The following is a 13,782-nucleotide window of genomic DNA, read 5'->3' as shown; positions in this document are numbered from 1 at the left end:
GAACTCCCTCCCCGGGGCCCGCGGGTGGGTTGGGGGAAGACACACTGGCCCACGCGGGGGGGCGGGGGCACGCCCCACCTGTGGGGATTTTGGGGGGGAGACATAGCTGCTGTGTCCTCACCAGCCCCGCCACAAAAGGGGGGGACACGGGGGGGGGGGCAGCACTGGCCCAGGCGGGTGGCCGAAGTCACACACCACCCGTGGGGGGGGAGCTGCTGTGTCCCCAGCAGTGACCTCCTCCTCCCTGGGCCGGTGGCTGCGGAGTAGCTGCCACCACGTTTGCATCCTTTATTCCCTTTTTTGAAGGTTTTTTTCCCCAAAAATGGGAGGGGAGTGAACCCCCATGTCTCTGCCCCCCCCCAAAAAAAACCAAAATGGAAATGGGCTGAGCTGCGTCTTGGGGGAGCGTGAGTGGGGGGTGGGGGGGCTTCAATGCCACCCACGGCGGTCGTGGCCCCCGTGGGGACGGGGACACGCAGTGGTGACACGGTGGCTCGGTGTCCCCAGCCTGGCTTTCCCTTTGGGCCACCGGCACCCCGTCACTGGGTGCCAACACCTCCGCACTCCCCCCATCCCAAAGTCCTCCCAGATGGGGGGCACGGGCCCCCCTCCCCAGGGACACGCGGGTCCCCTGGCACACGCAGGCAGGAGGCAGGCAGGGACAGCCACCAGCGCGGTTTTGGGAACCCCTCCGGCTGCTTGGCAGCGGTACGGGGTGGCAGGAGGTGATGGGGGGCCACAGCAGAGGGTGGGGGTCCCTTTGCCCCCCCCTCCCGCCTCGGGACCACGGCCGACTGCCGGCATGGAGCAGCTGGGCGATGCCGTGGCCTGGCCGGATCCCTGCTGGAGCGCTGGCTGCCAGCACCCACTCCCTGGGGGGGACACGGCGGGGGGACACGGTGGGGGGACACGGGTGTCCCCCCGCCATGGGGGGACACACCAGCCCCCGGCGTCAAGGCCTCCCGCCGAGGGCTGGGCAGGGGGCCCATCTGGGCAGGGGGCCCATCGGGACAGGGACAGGCAGGGACCAGGCAGAACCAGTCCTGCCAGCTCCTGAGCGGGGCTGGGCTGCGGGGGGGGCAGGGGGCGGGGGGGGGCGTGCGCCCACACTGCTCTGTGGGGCCAGATCCTGCCCACCCGGGGTGGCAGGCCAGCCCTGGGACCCCCTCCTGTGCCCTCGGTGGCTCGCCACGGCCCCGCTCAGGTGGCCTCGGCTGGCTCTGGCCCCACGCAGGCAGTGCTGGGGGGGGCTTTAGGCACAGAGGGGGGGATCAGCCAGCCCCCCACAGGGCCTGGGGGTCCCCGAGATCCTGCATGGCTCCTGCCAGCCCCCACAGCCCCTGCCAGCCCCCCCACCCGTTCCCAAAGACCCCCTCCCAGCCATATGACCCCTGTCACCCCCCAAACCCCTGAGCCCCGAGGCTGCCGTGAGCCCCATGGCCCCTGCCAGCCCCCAGCCCCCCCATCAGCCCCCAAAGCCCCCCTGCCAGCCCCCCCAGGGCCCCCCCAACCCCCAAAGCCCCCTGCCAGCCACATCACCCCTGTCACCCCCCAAACCCCGGAGCCCCGTGGCAGCCCCAAGGCTGCTGTGAGCCCCACGGCCCCTGCCAGCCCCCAAAGCCCCTGGTGACCCCCCACTCTGCCCCCCGGCAGCCCCCTCCCCTGCCACCCGAGCACCCCTGTCCAGCAGGGCCAGGCTCTGTGGCACGCCGGGGGGCAGAGTCGGGGGCACAGCACCCTGGGGTGGGGGGGAGCGGGGGCTGCCAGGCCCTGCTGGGGATAGGGTGGGCTGGGGTGGGCTGGGGTGGGGCTGGGATCAGATGGGATGGAACAGGATGGGACAGGGATAGGACAGGCCAGGATGGGATGGGGTGGGACAAGATGGGATGGGGATAGGGCAGGGCAGGATGGGGATAGGGCAGGACAGGATGGTATGGGATATGCTGTGATGGGGATAGGGTGGGGTAGGATAGGATGGGATGGGGCTAGGACAGGATTGGATGGGAGAGGATGGATACGGGACAGGATGGATATAGGGCAGGATAGGATGGGACAGGATCGGGTAAGGTTGGACAGGATGGAACAGGATGGCACAGGGACAGGATAGGATGGGATAGGATGGGATGGCAACAAGACAGGTCAGGATAGGGTGGGATAGGATGGGACAGGATGGCATGGGGACAGGAGACGATGGGATAGGATGGGATGGCAACAAGACAGGTCAGGACAGGGTGGGATAGGATGGGATGGGATGGCAGAGGATAGGATGGGATAGGATGGTATGGGGATAGGGCAGAATGAGATGGGACAGGATGCGGATAAGGCAGGATAGGATGGGAACAGGACAGGGTGGGATGGGACAGGGTCAGATGAGGTTGGACAGGATGGGATGGGGACAGAATAGGATGGGATAGGATGGGATCAGAACAAGACAGGTCAGGATAGGATGTGATGGGGACAAGACAGGTCAGGATGGGATGGGATAGGGCAGGATGGGATGGGATGAGGTACAATGGGATGAGGATAGGATGTGATAGGGATGGGAACATGACAGGTTAGGATAGGATAGGATAGGGACAGGGCTGGATGCGGTGGGGACAGGGCCAGATGGTATAGGATGGGGTGGGATAGGGCTAGGACAGGATGGGTTGGGATGAGGTAGGATAGGATGAGGATAAGATGTGATAGGTGTGGGATAGGGACAAGACAAGTTAAGATAGGATAGGATGGGATGGGATAGGATAGGATAGGGACAGGGCTGGATGGGATGGGGTCAGAACAGGATGGGATAGGATGGGATGGGGACAAGACAGGTCAGGATAGGATGGGATGGGGAGGGGATGGAATGGAATGGGGACAGGGCTGGATGGGATAGGGTGAGGATAGGATGGGATGGGGAGGGGATGGAATGGAATGGGGACAGGGCTGGATGGGATAGGGCGAGGATAGGATGGGACGGGGATCGGATGGGGACAAGACAGGTCAGGATAGGATGGGATAGGGTGGGATAGGGCTGGGACGGGATGGGATGAGGTAGGATAGGGTGAGGATAGGATGGGATGGGGATGGGATGGGAAGAGGACAGGTCAGGATAGGATGGGATGGGGTGGGGTGGGATAGGATGGAATGGGGACAGGGCCGGCTGGGATGGGGACAGGTCAGGATGGGATAGGATGGGATGGGGACAAGACAGGTCAGGATAGGGTGGGATAGGGCTAGGACAGGCCGGGATGGGGTCAGGCCAGGATGGGACAGGACGGGACGGGGACAAGACGGGTCAGGACGGGATCGGGGGGGGGGGGACAGCAGCCCCCCCCCCCCGCGCGGGGGGTGGTGCCGGGGATCGCTCCCTCTCCCTTCCCCCCCTCCCCGCGCCGTCCTTTGTTTACATGGGCCGGTGGCTGGCGGAGGCGGCGCCGCCGGGGGCGGGCGGGGGGAGGCGGCGGGCGGGCGGGCGGGCGGGAGCCGCCGCGCTCGCACCAGCTGTTTCCCGCCTTGAGCCGCAGGCAGAGGCCGCCGGAGCCGGAGCCGGAGCCGGAGCCGGGCCCGGCCGCTCTCCCCCCGCGCCTCCCCGGCATGGAGTACTTCATGGTGCCGGCCCAGAAGGTGCCCTCCCTGCAGCACTTCAGGAAATCCGAGAAGGAGGTCATCGGCGGGCTCTGCAGGTGGGGGCGCGAGGGGAACCCCGGCTTTGGGGGAAAAAGCAAAGAAAAAAGAAATTGCATTTTTAGGGTGGGTTTTTTTTTTGGGGGGGGTGAATTGATGGCGGGGGGGGAGAAGCGCAGCGCGGCCGCCGCAGCCCCACCGCCCGCACGTGGTCCCGGCCGCGCACATGGGGCCGGGCGGCCACGCGTGGCCGGGAGGGGGGAGGCGCCGCCCGCCCGCTTCCCCCCCCCCCACACCCCCTCCTTCCCCCGTGGGGGGGTGTGGGTGGGTTTTTGGAAGGAGGGGGGGGGTGTTTAAAGGAGTGGGGGGGGTCCGGCGGAGTGTGCGTGGGGGGGGGGGTGTGTTTACTGCCGGGCCTGGCCGTGACTCTGCAGCCCTCCCGGAGGAGGCGGGTCGTGGCCGGGGCTGCCGGGACATGTAGTGCGGGGAGGCGGCGGCACAAAGCCCGGGGACGCGGGGGGAGCCCCGGCGGATCGCGGGAGGCCCCCCCCCCCCCCACTACCACTACCACCACCGGCCGGGGATGGGGCTGGAGCCACGGGGGCCGCTGCGAACCGGCGGGGCCTGGCGGGGGGGGGGAGGCGGCGGGCGGGCCCCCGCCACGCGTGGGGGGGCGGCCCAGGCCCCTCGGGGCCACGCGGGGCGGCCCTCGGTGCTGCCGGACCCGCGGGGCGGCACAGGATCCCCCCCCCGCTCCCGCTCCGGGCCCTGCCCCGCCGTGGGGCCGGCCTGAGCGGCCGGGCCCTGCCGCCTGTGGGGGGCGGCCCGCGCCCCGAGGGGCCCTTGTGGGGCAGCCCGGGCCCGTGGAGTTCCTGTGGGGCAGCTCGGACCCCGAGGGGCCCGGCCCCGCGGTGGGGCGGCCCTCGGTAGCCAGGCCCCACTACACGTGTGGGGCGGCCCGGGCCCTCCAGGCCTAGCCCCGCTGTGGGGCAGCCCTGCCCCAGCCCACACGCTTCCCCCCCCCCCCGGGGGCAGCCCTGCCCCCCCCTCCCCGCCGCCCCACAGGCTCACCTGGGGTGGGGGGCTGCGCCCAGTGATGCTCGGGGGGTGCCCACACCTGAGGCCCACGGGGGGTGCAGCTGCGGGGCAGGGACCCAGGGCGGTGGGGCGGCTTCACCGGGGTCCCCCACGCTAGTCACTGCGGGTGGCTGTGGCCCCGGCGTGGGCCCGTGGTCTGGGTGGGAGGGCAACCGCCTGGGGCAGGGAAATGCAGCCATCTTGCCCAGGGCTGGGGGGCTGCGCGGCCCCACGCCCGCCGCCGGCATGGGGCAGAGCTCTGGGGGAGCCTCGCTGCCTTTCCACCGCCCTGAGCTCCGGGACGCCCTGCCTGGGGCTCTAGGAGCTCAGGACACCCTGCCTGCGCCCCCCAGGAGCTGGGGGATGCCCTGCCCTCCAGCTCGAGGATACCCTGCCTGCGAGCTCAGGGACACCCTGCCCGCAAGCTCGGGGTGCTCGGGGACACCCTGTCTGTGAACTTGGGTATACCCTGCCTGCAAGCTCAGGTATACCCTGCCTGCCAGCTCGGAGACAGCCTGCCTGCAAGCTGAGTGAGCTTGGGGATGCCCTGCCTGCAAGCTTGGGAACGCCCTGCCTGCAAGCTTGGGGACGCCCTGCGTGTAAGCATGGGGCTACTCTGCTTGCGAGCTTGGGGACACCCTGCTTGTGACCTCAAGGAGCTTGAGGCACCCTGCCTGCAAGCTTGGGGACACCCTGCCTGCACGGCCATGCCTCCCCTGCCCACCAGCGCAAACCGCAGCACTAGTTGCGGGCAGTGGTGGACACGAGCGGGCAGCATCGGGTGTCTGCCATGGGCCTGCCGAGCCCCCAGCCTCCTCGCCAGGCAGGAGCATGGCAGCGGCAGCAGTGGCTGGCTCCGACATCCCCGCCGGGCTGTGCTGGGGGCTGCCATGCCACCGGGGCAGGAAGGAGCAAATTCTACTTGCTTGACCCAAACCCCACGGCACTGGCACCGGGCTGGGGACACTCCAGGGGCTTCTCTCCTGTGCCAGTGCTCCGGTGGGTGCCACCCGCTCCCCCTGCCTCTGTCCTGCCCCATCCCTGGTGGTGCTGGGTGCCAGGCCCACTTCTGAATCCATGGGTTTTTTCCCCCTTTCTGTATTTTGCTGTCACTTCTCAGGTCTCTTCCCAGGAAGAGCAGCTGGCGCAGGTTGCAGGAGGTCTGCCGGCGAGGAAGCAGGCTCTTCCTCCTTCCCCGGTATTTAAGAAACTGCTTCCGCGCTGCCCAGTCCTGGGCCTTTCTGTCCCATTCCCTTTCCGTGGCCGCGGCTGGCGGTCCAACATCCCAGAGTGGCTCTCCGGCCAGCTCCCTGGCCCCACCAGGCATCACTGCAAGGAGACAAGGGACGGACCCTGTCCATACGAAGGGGCGACATCCCCGAGACCTGCTGGGGTTTGGCATATTTTGGGGATGAGTTTGGGGCTGGTTTTTGTCAGGAGCGGGGAGGCAGGTGCCGGCCACTGCCGGATTGGAGCCCTGTGCCACAATCCCACCGTAGGCAGCTCTTGGTCTACATGCAGACAGCTGCTCCCAGCGAGCGGGCCAGACCCCCAGGCACTCATCCCAGCCCCACACCACCCAGGACACCTATTGGGAGCTGCATAGGAGGGATCCAGTGCAGCGGGTGCTCGGCACCCAGCGCCAGCCTGCACTGACACACTGCCTCGGTGGCTGGGGACAAATATCTTCCCGGCCCTGTGGGCCGAGCTGGGATCCTTCCCCACCCCCCTGGGATGCACTGGGATCCTTCCACATCCCCTTGGAATGAGCTGAGATCCTTCCCTGTCCCCCTGGGCTGAGCTGTGGTCCTTCTCCATCCCCCTGGGCTGAGCTGGGATCCTTTCCCATGCCTCCCGGATGAGCTGGGATCTTTCCCCGTCGCTGTGTATCTTGGAGGAGTCGCGGTGCCTTCCCTGGTCGCAACAGGCGATGGGTGGCCTGGGAGGGCTCAAGGCGCTGCCTGGGCACACGGCAGTGCTGTGAGCGGGGCTTGGCTTTGCTGCTTAGAACCCTGGCCTCCCAAGCCTCCATGGTTCCTCCGTGGCCTCGCAGGGAGGGCAGGACGCCGGGCTTTGCTTTCCAGCCCAGTGTTGGCAAGGCGCTGGGTGGGATGGGCCCGTCTCCCCATGCTGGAGCCGCCGGGCACCTGGGCTGGAGGCCGAAGCCCGTCTTATCTCGCCTCGCGCCGGCAGCCTGCCCCTTGTGTTTAGTCTTCGGTGCCTTGCAGCATCTCTGGCGCCGGCGGCCTGACTTGCATCTGGTGGGTGCTGGGTGCTTGCGTGCACCCTGGAGAGAGCTGCTGCTGGCAGCAGCAGGGAGGCAAAACGGCCGGTGGCGTGGCGGGGGCTGCTGGTCACGTTGCTTTGGCGTAATGGCCAGCTATCGCCCCGACGCTTGGCTTATTAATTGCTGGTGCTGGCCAATGCCCAGCGGGCTCACCATCGCCACGATCCAAAACCCGTGCCAAGATTTGGTCGCCCTGCTCCCTGGGCTGTCTTGGGGAAGAAGCGGGGTGTGGGTGAAGAAGCTGGACCCCCACAGCGGTGGGCTTTGCTCGGGGGGCTGGTGCCGGGGACCCATGCGTGTTGGCCTTGGCCGGCTGAAGCCCTTCTTGCCGCCATCCCTGCTTGCTGCCAGCGGCATTGCCGGCTCTGGGAGGTATTTCCCGGCCCATCTGCAGGGTGAGGGCGCGGGGGGCGAGGAGGCGGCGGCAGGAAGCAGGCAGGAGCTGCGGCTTGGGGTGGGACGGGGGCTTCTCTGCTGGGAGCTGTCATCTGGAAGCCATCAGTGGGGCGGGAGGGAGGGAGCCGCCTTCCCGGGGCCACACACGCCGGCCGGCCCCGCGGGGACCCAGCCAGCCGGCTCGCAGCCTCCCTTGCCCGTCCGGGGGTCCCTGCCGTGCCCTGCCTTCCCCTCGGCTCCACCCGCCCAGGCTTGCCACCAGCGCTGGTGCTGGGCAGCCCGTGTCTGAGCCCGGCAGAGCCACGGGGCTGCAGCGGGGCTGCCGTTCGGTCGATGCATCCCCCAGAGCTTTGGATATGGGGCTGGAGAAACCCACCCAGCCACTTTTGTGCTCTCCAGCACTGCAGCCATCATCCGCTCTGTGTTTCCCATCCCTTTGGTGGCTCGGCATCGTCATTGCAAAGCGAGGGGGGACCCGGTGGGGGCAAGCTGGCGGCAGGGATGCAGCCCCCCCTTCCCTAACCCCGTGCCCCTCTCACAGCTTGGCTAACATCCCGTTGACTCCGGAGACCCAGCGGGACCAGGAGCGACGGATACGCAGGGAAATCGCCAACAGCAACGAGAGACGGCGGATGCAGAGCATCAATGCTGGCTTCCAGTCTCTGAAAACCCTCATCCCACACACGGACGGGGAGAAGCTCAGCAAGGTGAGCAGGACATCACCGGGGCCACGGCAGTGTGGGATGCAGATGCCGGTCCTGCATGCGGAGGTTTTTGGCGTTGCTTGTTGGCAGGACAGGGCTGTAAGAGTGATTGGGGATATTTGCATATGTTATTTCAGCAATGGAGGTCTCTCTTGGGGAGGTTTCCTTGGTGGTGGTAGGTGTGCATCGCAAATCTGATGTCCTGGAGCGGGCTGGATGCGTGTGACAGCACCCAGTGCCCCAGGAGCAGGGTGGCATGTGCCTGGGTGACAAGGTGGCCCCACTGCGCGTGGGCAAGAAGGTGGCACTTAGCAGCTGGTTGGATTCCCGAGACGGGCAAACTGGAGGTTCACTGTGGTGGAAATCCCAGGGAAGCCCTGGGGGTGAAGCAGACCCTGGATGGAGATGCAGGAGCTGGGCAAGGAGCGGTGCTGCTGCCTCCTGGGCAGGGAGAGAGCTCAGCAGGAGGCGGGCTTGGGGGGACGCCAGAGTTTCTCCTGCCTCACCTTGCCCCTCCCGGCTCTCCTGCAGGCGGCCATCCTCCAGCAGACTGCCGAGTACATCTTCTCCCTGGAGCAGGAGAAGACTCGACTACTGCAGCAAAACACCCAGCTCAAGCGGTTCATCCAGGTAACGCCTGCCTGTGCGCCCCAGGGATGGGACGGGAGGGGATGGGACAGTCCCGGCTGGCCGGGGAGGGAACATCATTGCTGTTCTTCGGGGCCAGGGCAAGATCCTCTGCCCTGATAAGCTGGGCAACAGAGATGTTTCACACCCTCCTGGCAGGGCAGGGTAGCCCTATTCAACTTGGCATCCCTTACATGGCAGGAGGAGAAGGGCTGGGGTCCCATTTTCCATTTGGGGTATCGGGGTATGGCCCGGTGGCAGCTCCAGCTATGGGGTGGCCTGGTTGAACTGTTCCGGGTGTCACAGTGTGAGAAGTGGGTTTGCACAAGGCTGGGGGGGTGAGGACCAGGAGGGTGGGCACACGCAGGGCGCAAGAGCCCATCCATCCCCAGGTGTCAACCCCATGTGCTGCCCAGGTCCCCCGGGAGACCCTTGCCCACAGGAAGCTGTGTTGGGGGCCGGCCGAGGGGGTGGCATCACCCAGACATGGTCTAGATGGTGGGGGAGCATCAGGGCTGGTCCCCGTCCCCTGACACCGCATCCCCGTGGCAGGAGTTCAGCGGCTCCTCCCCGAAACGGCGACGGGCGGAGGACAAAGATGAGGGGATCGGCTCGCCGGACATCTGGGAGGATGAGAAGGCTGAGGATCTGCGGCGGGAGATGATCGAGCTCCGGCAGCAGCTGGACAAGGAGCGCTCGGTCCGCATGATGCTGGAGGAGCAGGTGAGGCCATGCGGGGCCGGATCCGGCTGCAGCTGCGGCGCTGCCGCCTGTGCGGCACCGCGCTGGCTGTGCGCGGGGCGGGCTCGCCCTCTAGTGGGCTCTGCCACGGCCGTGCCGGAGCCCCCACCAGCGATGCTGGCACTGCCGTGATGTAAGGGGGCGTAACGGGTTATCTGCTCTGGCCACCTTTGCTTGGTGCTTGGCCGTGGGCTCCCTGTCTCTGCTGTGGCCACCCCATGGAGGGGTATGGCCCACAGCTGGGGTTGGGGGGGTGCCATGCCGGGAGTGGGTGCCATGCCGGGAGCAGGCTGGGCTCCCCACTGATACTGGAGCTCTCTCTGCTGGCAGGTTCGCTCCCTGGAGGCCCACATGTACCCCGAGAAGCTGAAGGTGATCGCTCAGCAAGTGCAGCTCCAGCAGCAGCAGGAACAGGTGAGGTTGCTGCACCAGGAGAAGCTAGAGCGCGAGCAGCAGATACGAACCCAGGTGAGTGTGTGGATGCTGTCCCAGCCCACCCTGGCCATAGCCCACCCGTGGGGACATCCCAGTAGCCTCCCACCCTGCGAGCGGTGCAGCCAGGCACGTGGGTAGTGAAATACAGGGAATCGGGGCGGTTCGGCGATGTGCTTGGCACCTCCCCTGGGCTAGCTGAGTCGGACAGCAATGTTCCAGCAAAGCTCTTGCATTCGGGGAACTGGGAAAAGGTTGGCGCACGGCCCCCCGCAGCACTTAGGGGGGCTGCACTCGCAGGCTTGGACCATGCCACGGCGGCTTCCAAGCAGCTCCATTCCCTGGTGTGGAGGGCTTTGTATGGGGAAGGCTGCTTTCTGGCGGGCAGGGATTCAGCTTGGTGCTAGTGAGCCCATGGCTTTCCAAGGCTGTGCTCGGAGGTGCTGGATGCGGCCGCCCTCGACTCGCCCCTCCACGGCGCTGTGTCCCTTCCCACTAGGCTCTCCCTGCCGGTCACGGGTGGAGAGCAGCTCCCACTCCAGTGAGCTGAGGTCCGGCTCCGGCTCCCACCGGGCACATTTCCTCACCCTCAGGTGATGAACGGGCATCCAACCCATCCGTGGGTGATGCCAGCAGTAGTGATGGCACCGCTGCCAGCGATTGATGCAGGTCATGCTCCACGTGCTGGAGCGGGTGGTCTGCAGCAGCCTGAAGGCCATCTCTGGGGGTTTACCTCTCACTGGGTGACTCCCACTGAGTTTTGGGGACCCCCAAACTGCTCCCTGCCACCCGCCAGGCTGGGAAAGGGGAGCGGGCAAGCTGGCAGGTGGTGCTGCCGGGCAGACGTGGCAGGACTGCAGGGCCAGGAGCCTTGAGCCTTTTCCCCTGGCACAGTTGGATTTGCCAACGGTTGGGGGAGCCTTATGCCAGCCTGGTGCAGTGAGGAGGCGAGCATGGTGCCGGCACCCTGTCCTTGCTTGCTGCTGCCCTCAAGCTCAGCCTGGGGGCATGCTGGCCTGGGGACCTTCAAAGGGAGGGAGAAAAATCAGCTTCCTCCCTCCTTTGGCTTCTGCGGAGCTGCGTCCCCGCAGGATCCCTCCTGGCTGCCTCCCGGGGAAGTTCAGCCTATTTTTAGGTGAACTCTCCTTAGCCTCCTGCTAGGGCGGATCTTCCCATCCACTGATCTAATGAGGATCTCCGAGGGGTGCGGCGGGTTCCCAGCTGCACAGGTCAGGGCGATGGGAGGGCTGGCACTTGCCTCTCCTGGCTTAAAAGCCCAAATCTTTTCCTCTTCGGGGTACGGGGAATCCTTCACGTTCCGCTTTGCCCAAGCTAAGGTGATGGCAGCTCTCAGCTGGCACCCTCTCGCATCCATCTGGGACAGGTGAACTGGAGCAGCTGAGCTGCTGCTTCAGCTTTTATGGGCTCTCAAAGGAGTTTGGGCTCTGCAAACAAGCGTGATGCTCTTCCTATCACTGCTGTGCCCAGGTCCCTGCTGACTGCAGGGGTTTTTGCTTCTCTCCCCAGCTCCTGCCATCACATGCTCCCCCAGCGCCCACCCACCACCCCACCGTGATCGTTCCAGCGCCGCCTCCCTCCCATCACGTCACTGTGGTCACCATGGGCCCGTCCTCGGTCATCAACACAGTCTCCACGTCCCGGCAAAACCTGGACACCATCGTTCAGGTAAGGGGGGCACTGGGGAGGACCGCAGTGGGGGGGGACTTTGAGGGCTTCTGAACCCCCTTGGGTGCATCAGAGTGGGGGACACGATGTCCTGACGGCAGTCGGTTGCCCTCGGCAGGCGATCCAACACATTGAGGGGACGCAGGAGAAGCAGCTGCAGGAAGAGGAGCAGAGACGTGCTGTCATTGTGACGCCGGCACGCGCTTGCCCTGAGCCTTCTGCCTCCGACACCGCCTCCGACACCGAGGGCAACGACAGTGACTCCATGGACCAGAGCAAAGAAGAGCCCTCGGGAGACGGGGAGCTGCCCTGACACCCCCTGGCTGGCAGCTGGGGAGGGGAGCCGGGGTGGGGTGGGGGGAAAACGTCAGAGAATATGCTGAAATTTTTAAAAAATACAACGCGATTTGGGTCTCTTTTATGACCTTTTTCCAATACTGTAAAGCAGAGCGCTAGAAGCAGGCAAAGGTCACCCTTCAGCTCTTGGGGGGGCGGCTCGGGGGGGGGTGGGTGCTCAAGGGCAGCCACACAGGGATGTGGGGGGCTCGGGGCGCAGTGGGACAGTGGCGGGGGAGTGTTAGGGATGGGGGGGTCGCTGCCCCCCACCCTGTTTTATCAGCCCCCCCGCCACTGACCCATGGGGTATCCTGCCAAGCTGGCAGCAGCCCCCGTGTTCCCAATGGCATTCCCTTGGGTCGCGGCCTTTGGTTGGGATCTTAATTTGTTTTTTCTTCCTCTTTTGTGTTGTTTTTTAATTAAATGTTCATTTTTAAGCAGGGGGGAGATGCCAAGTGACACGGCAGCAAAGGCGGGACAGGGACCCCCAGCTTCGGGGTACAACCAGCCCCACCACGGCTTCTGCACCCCGCGTGGGGCAGAGAAAACCCCTTTGGAAAGTAAAAAAATCCTGGGATTATGCCACCGGAGCACAGGCAGGAGGGCCGGCATGTGCCACCCCCCCCCGGCATTTCCAACGCCCACCTCCTTGGCACGGGGATGGCGGTTTGGGGGCTGATTTTACACCCCTGTCCTCATCCCTGTCCCCATCCCCGTCCCTGTCCCTGTCCCCTCATACTGCTCCCATCCCTCCTTTAAGCACTTAATCCGGTTCGCGGGGTCCGTCAGCTCCGAAGAGCTTTTCTATTTCGTGATTGTGTCGCTTGGGTCTGTTGTGGCAGGCAGGGGGGTCCTCATTTTGTGTGTGTGTTCCCCCCTCGCCCCTGCCGCCCCCCGCCCGGCTGTAGGGTTTTAGGCCAGTTGTGTGTAGAGCCTCGGTGGTATTTGGTAGGTTCCCCCCAGCCGCAGCTGTTTCTCGGTTCCTTTCCCTTTTTTTTTTTTTTTTTGTATTTTTTTTACGATTTTCAGGTCTTTGTGTTGATTGAGAAGCTATTCTATTTTGTTAAGAAAGTGGAAAAAAAAAAAAGAGGCTCGTGCCTTTGTAAAGAAACAAAATAAAGTTTGTACTTGGTTTTTTAGAAGCTCGGTCCCGGTGTTAACGTTTGTGGGGGGGGGTGGGGACAGGATGGATCCAGCTCCTGCGGGACACTGGTCCCTCTTGGGGGACCTGGGGCTTGCGGGGAGGGCAGGGGAGCACTGCCTGCATTGGGAATCACAGGCAGGGAGTGGGCAGGAGGCAAAGGCAGAAGGATGCCGGCCCTGGCGAGGTTTCCCACTGAGCGGCTGGGCTATATTTAAAGGCTCAGCGCTGCCAGCGCTGCCCGCATGTGCTATGAGCATGTCAGGGCTCAGCTCACTGCTGAGATGGGGGGGGGGGCTCTGGGACTCGTTTTAGTGAGGCAGCTTGGCTGGGGGGGGGCCGGGGTCAGGCTTTGTGTCCCCCTGCCCTGGGGATGGCACCTGTGGTGCTCCAGGATGGGGGTGTCCCCATGGCTTGGGGGGGGCACCCATCTCCCTCCATGGCTTTTTTTGGGGGGGGCACCCGTCTTTTCCCATGGGTCACCCACCTCTCAGCGTCCCCCCATGGCCGTGGGTCTCTCCTGCTCCCCCTCCACACCATGGCCCTCCGCGGTGCCCAGCCGACGGCCGGCTCCTGCCTGCTCCACCACCATTGTCCCCTCCCCATCACCCCCATCTCAGAGCCGGGGGCTCCCCCTGCTCCCACACTTGCAGGGGGCTTGTGGGCTGTTCTCTTCCTCCCATGGTCATGGCCCGCCAAAAGTGGCTCCTCCAGTGATGGAGCCCAGGGGCCACTGCCACGGCCAGGCT

General features: G+C 65.5%; 1 protein-coding gene across 1 annotated transcript; it reads left to right on the top strand.

Moving 5' to 3' along the window:
- The first annotated feature begins 3,472 nt into the window (after positions 1–3,472).
- TFAP4 (transcription factor AP-4) lies at positions 3,473–13,034 on the top strand. Its single transcript, XM_052773263.1, has 7 exons — positions 3,473–3,665; positions 7,908–8,073; positions 8,602–8,700; positions 9,250–9,420; positions 9,769–9,906; positions 11,398–11,556; positions 11,675–13,034. The coding sequence occupies exons 1-7, from the start codon at positions 3,577–3,579 to the stop codon at positions 11,867–11,869; spliced, it is 1,017 nt and encodes a 338-aa protein (XP_052629223.1). The 5' UTR covers positions 3,473–3,576; the 3' UTR covers positions 11,870–13,034.
- The last annotated feature ends 748 nt before the right edge of the window (positions 13,035–13,782 follow it).

This window comes from Harpia harpyja, chromosome 21 (genome assembly GCF_026419915.1).
Source record: "Harpia harpyja isolate bHarHar1 chromosome 21, bHarHar1 primary haplotype, whole genome shotgun sequence".
NCBI lineage: Eukaryota > Metazoa > Chordata > Aves > Accipitriformes > Accipitridae > Harpia > Harpia harpyja.
This window is presented reverse-complemented; position numbering and strand designations above follow the sequence as displayed.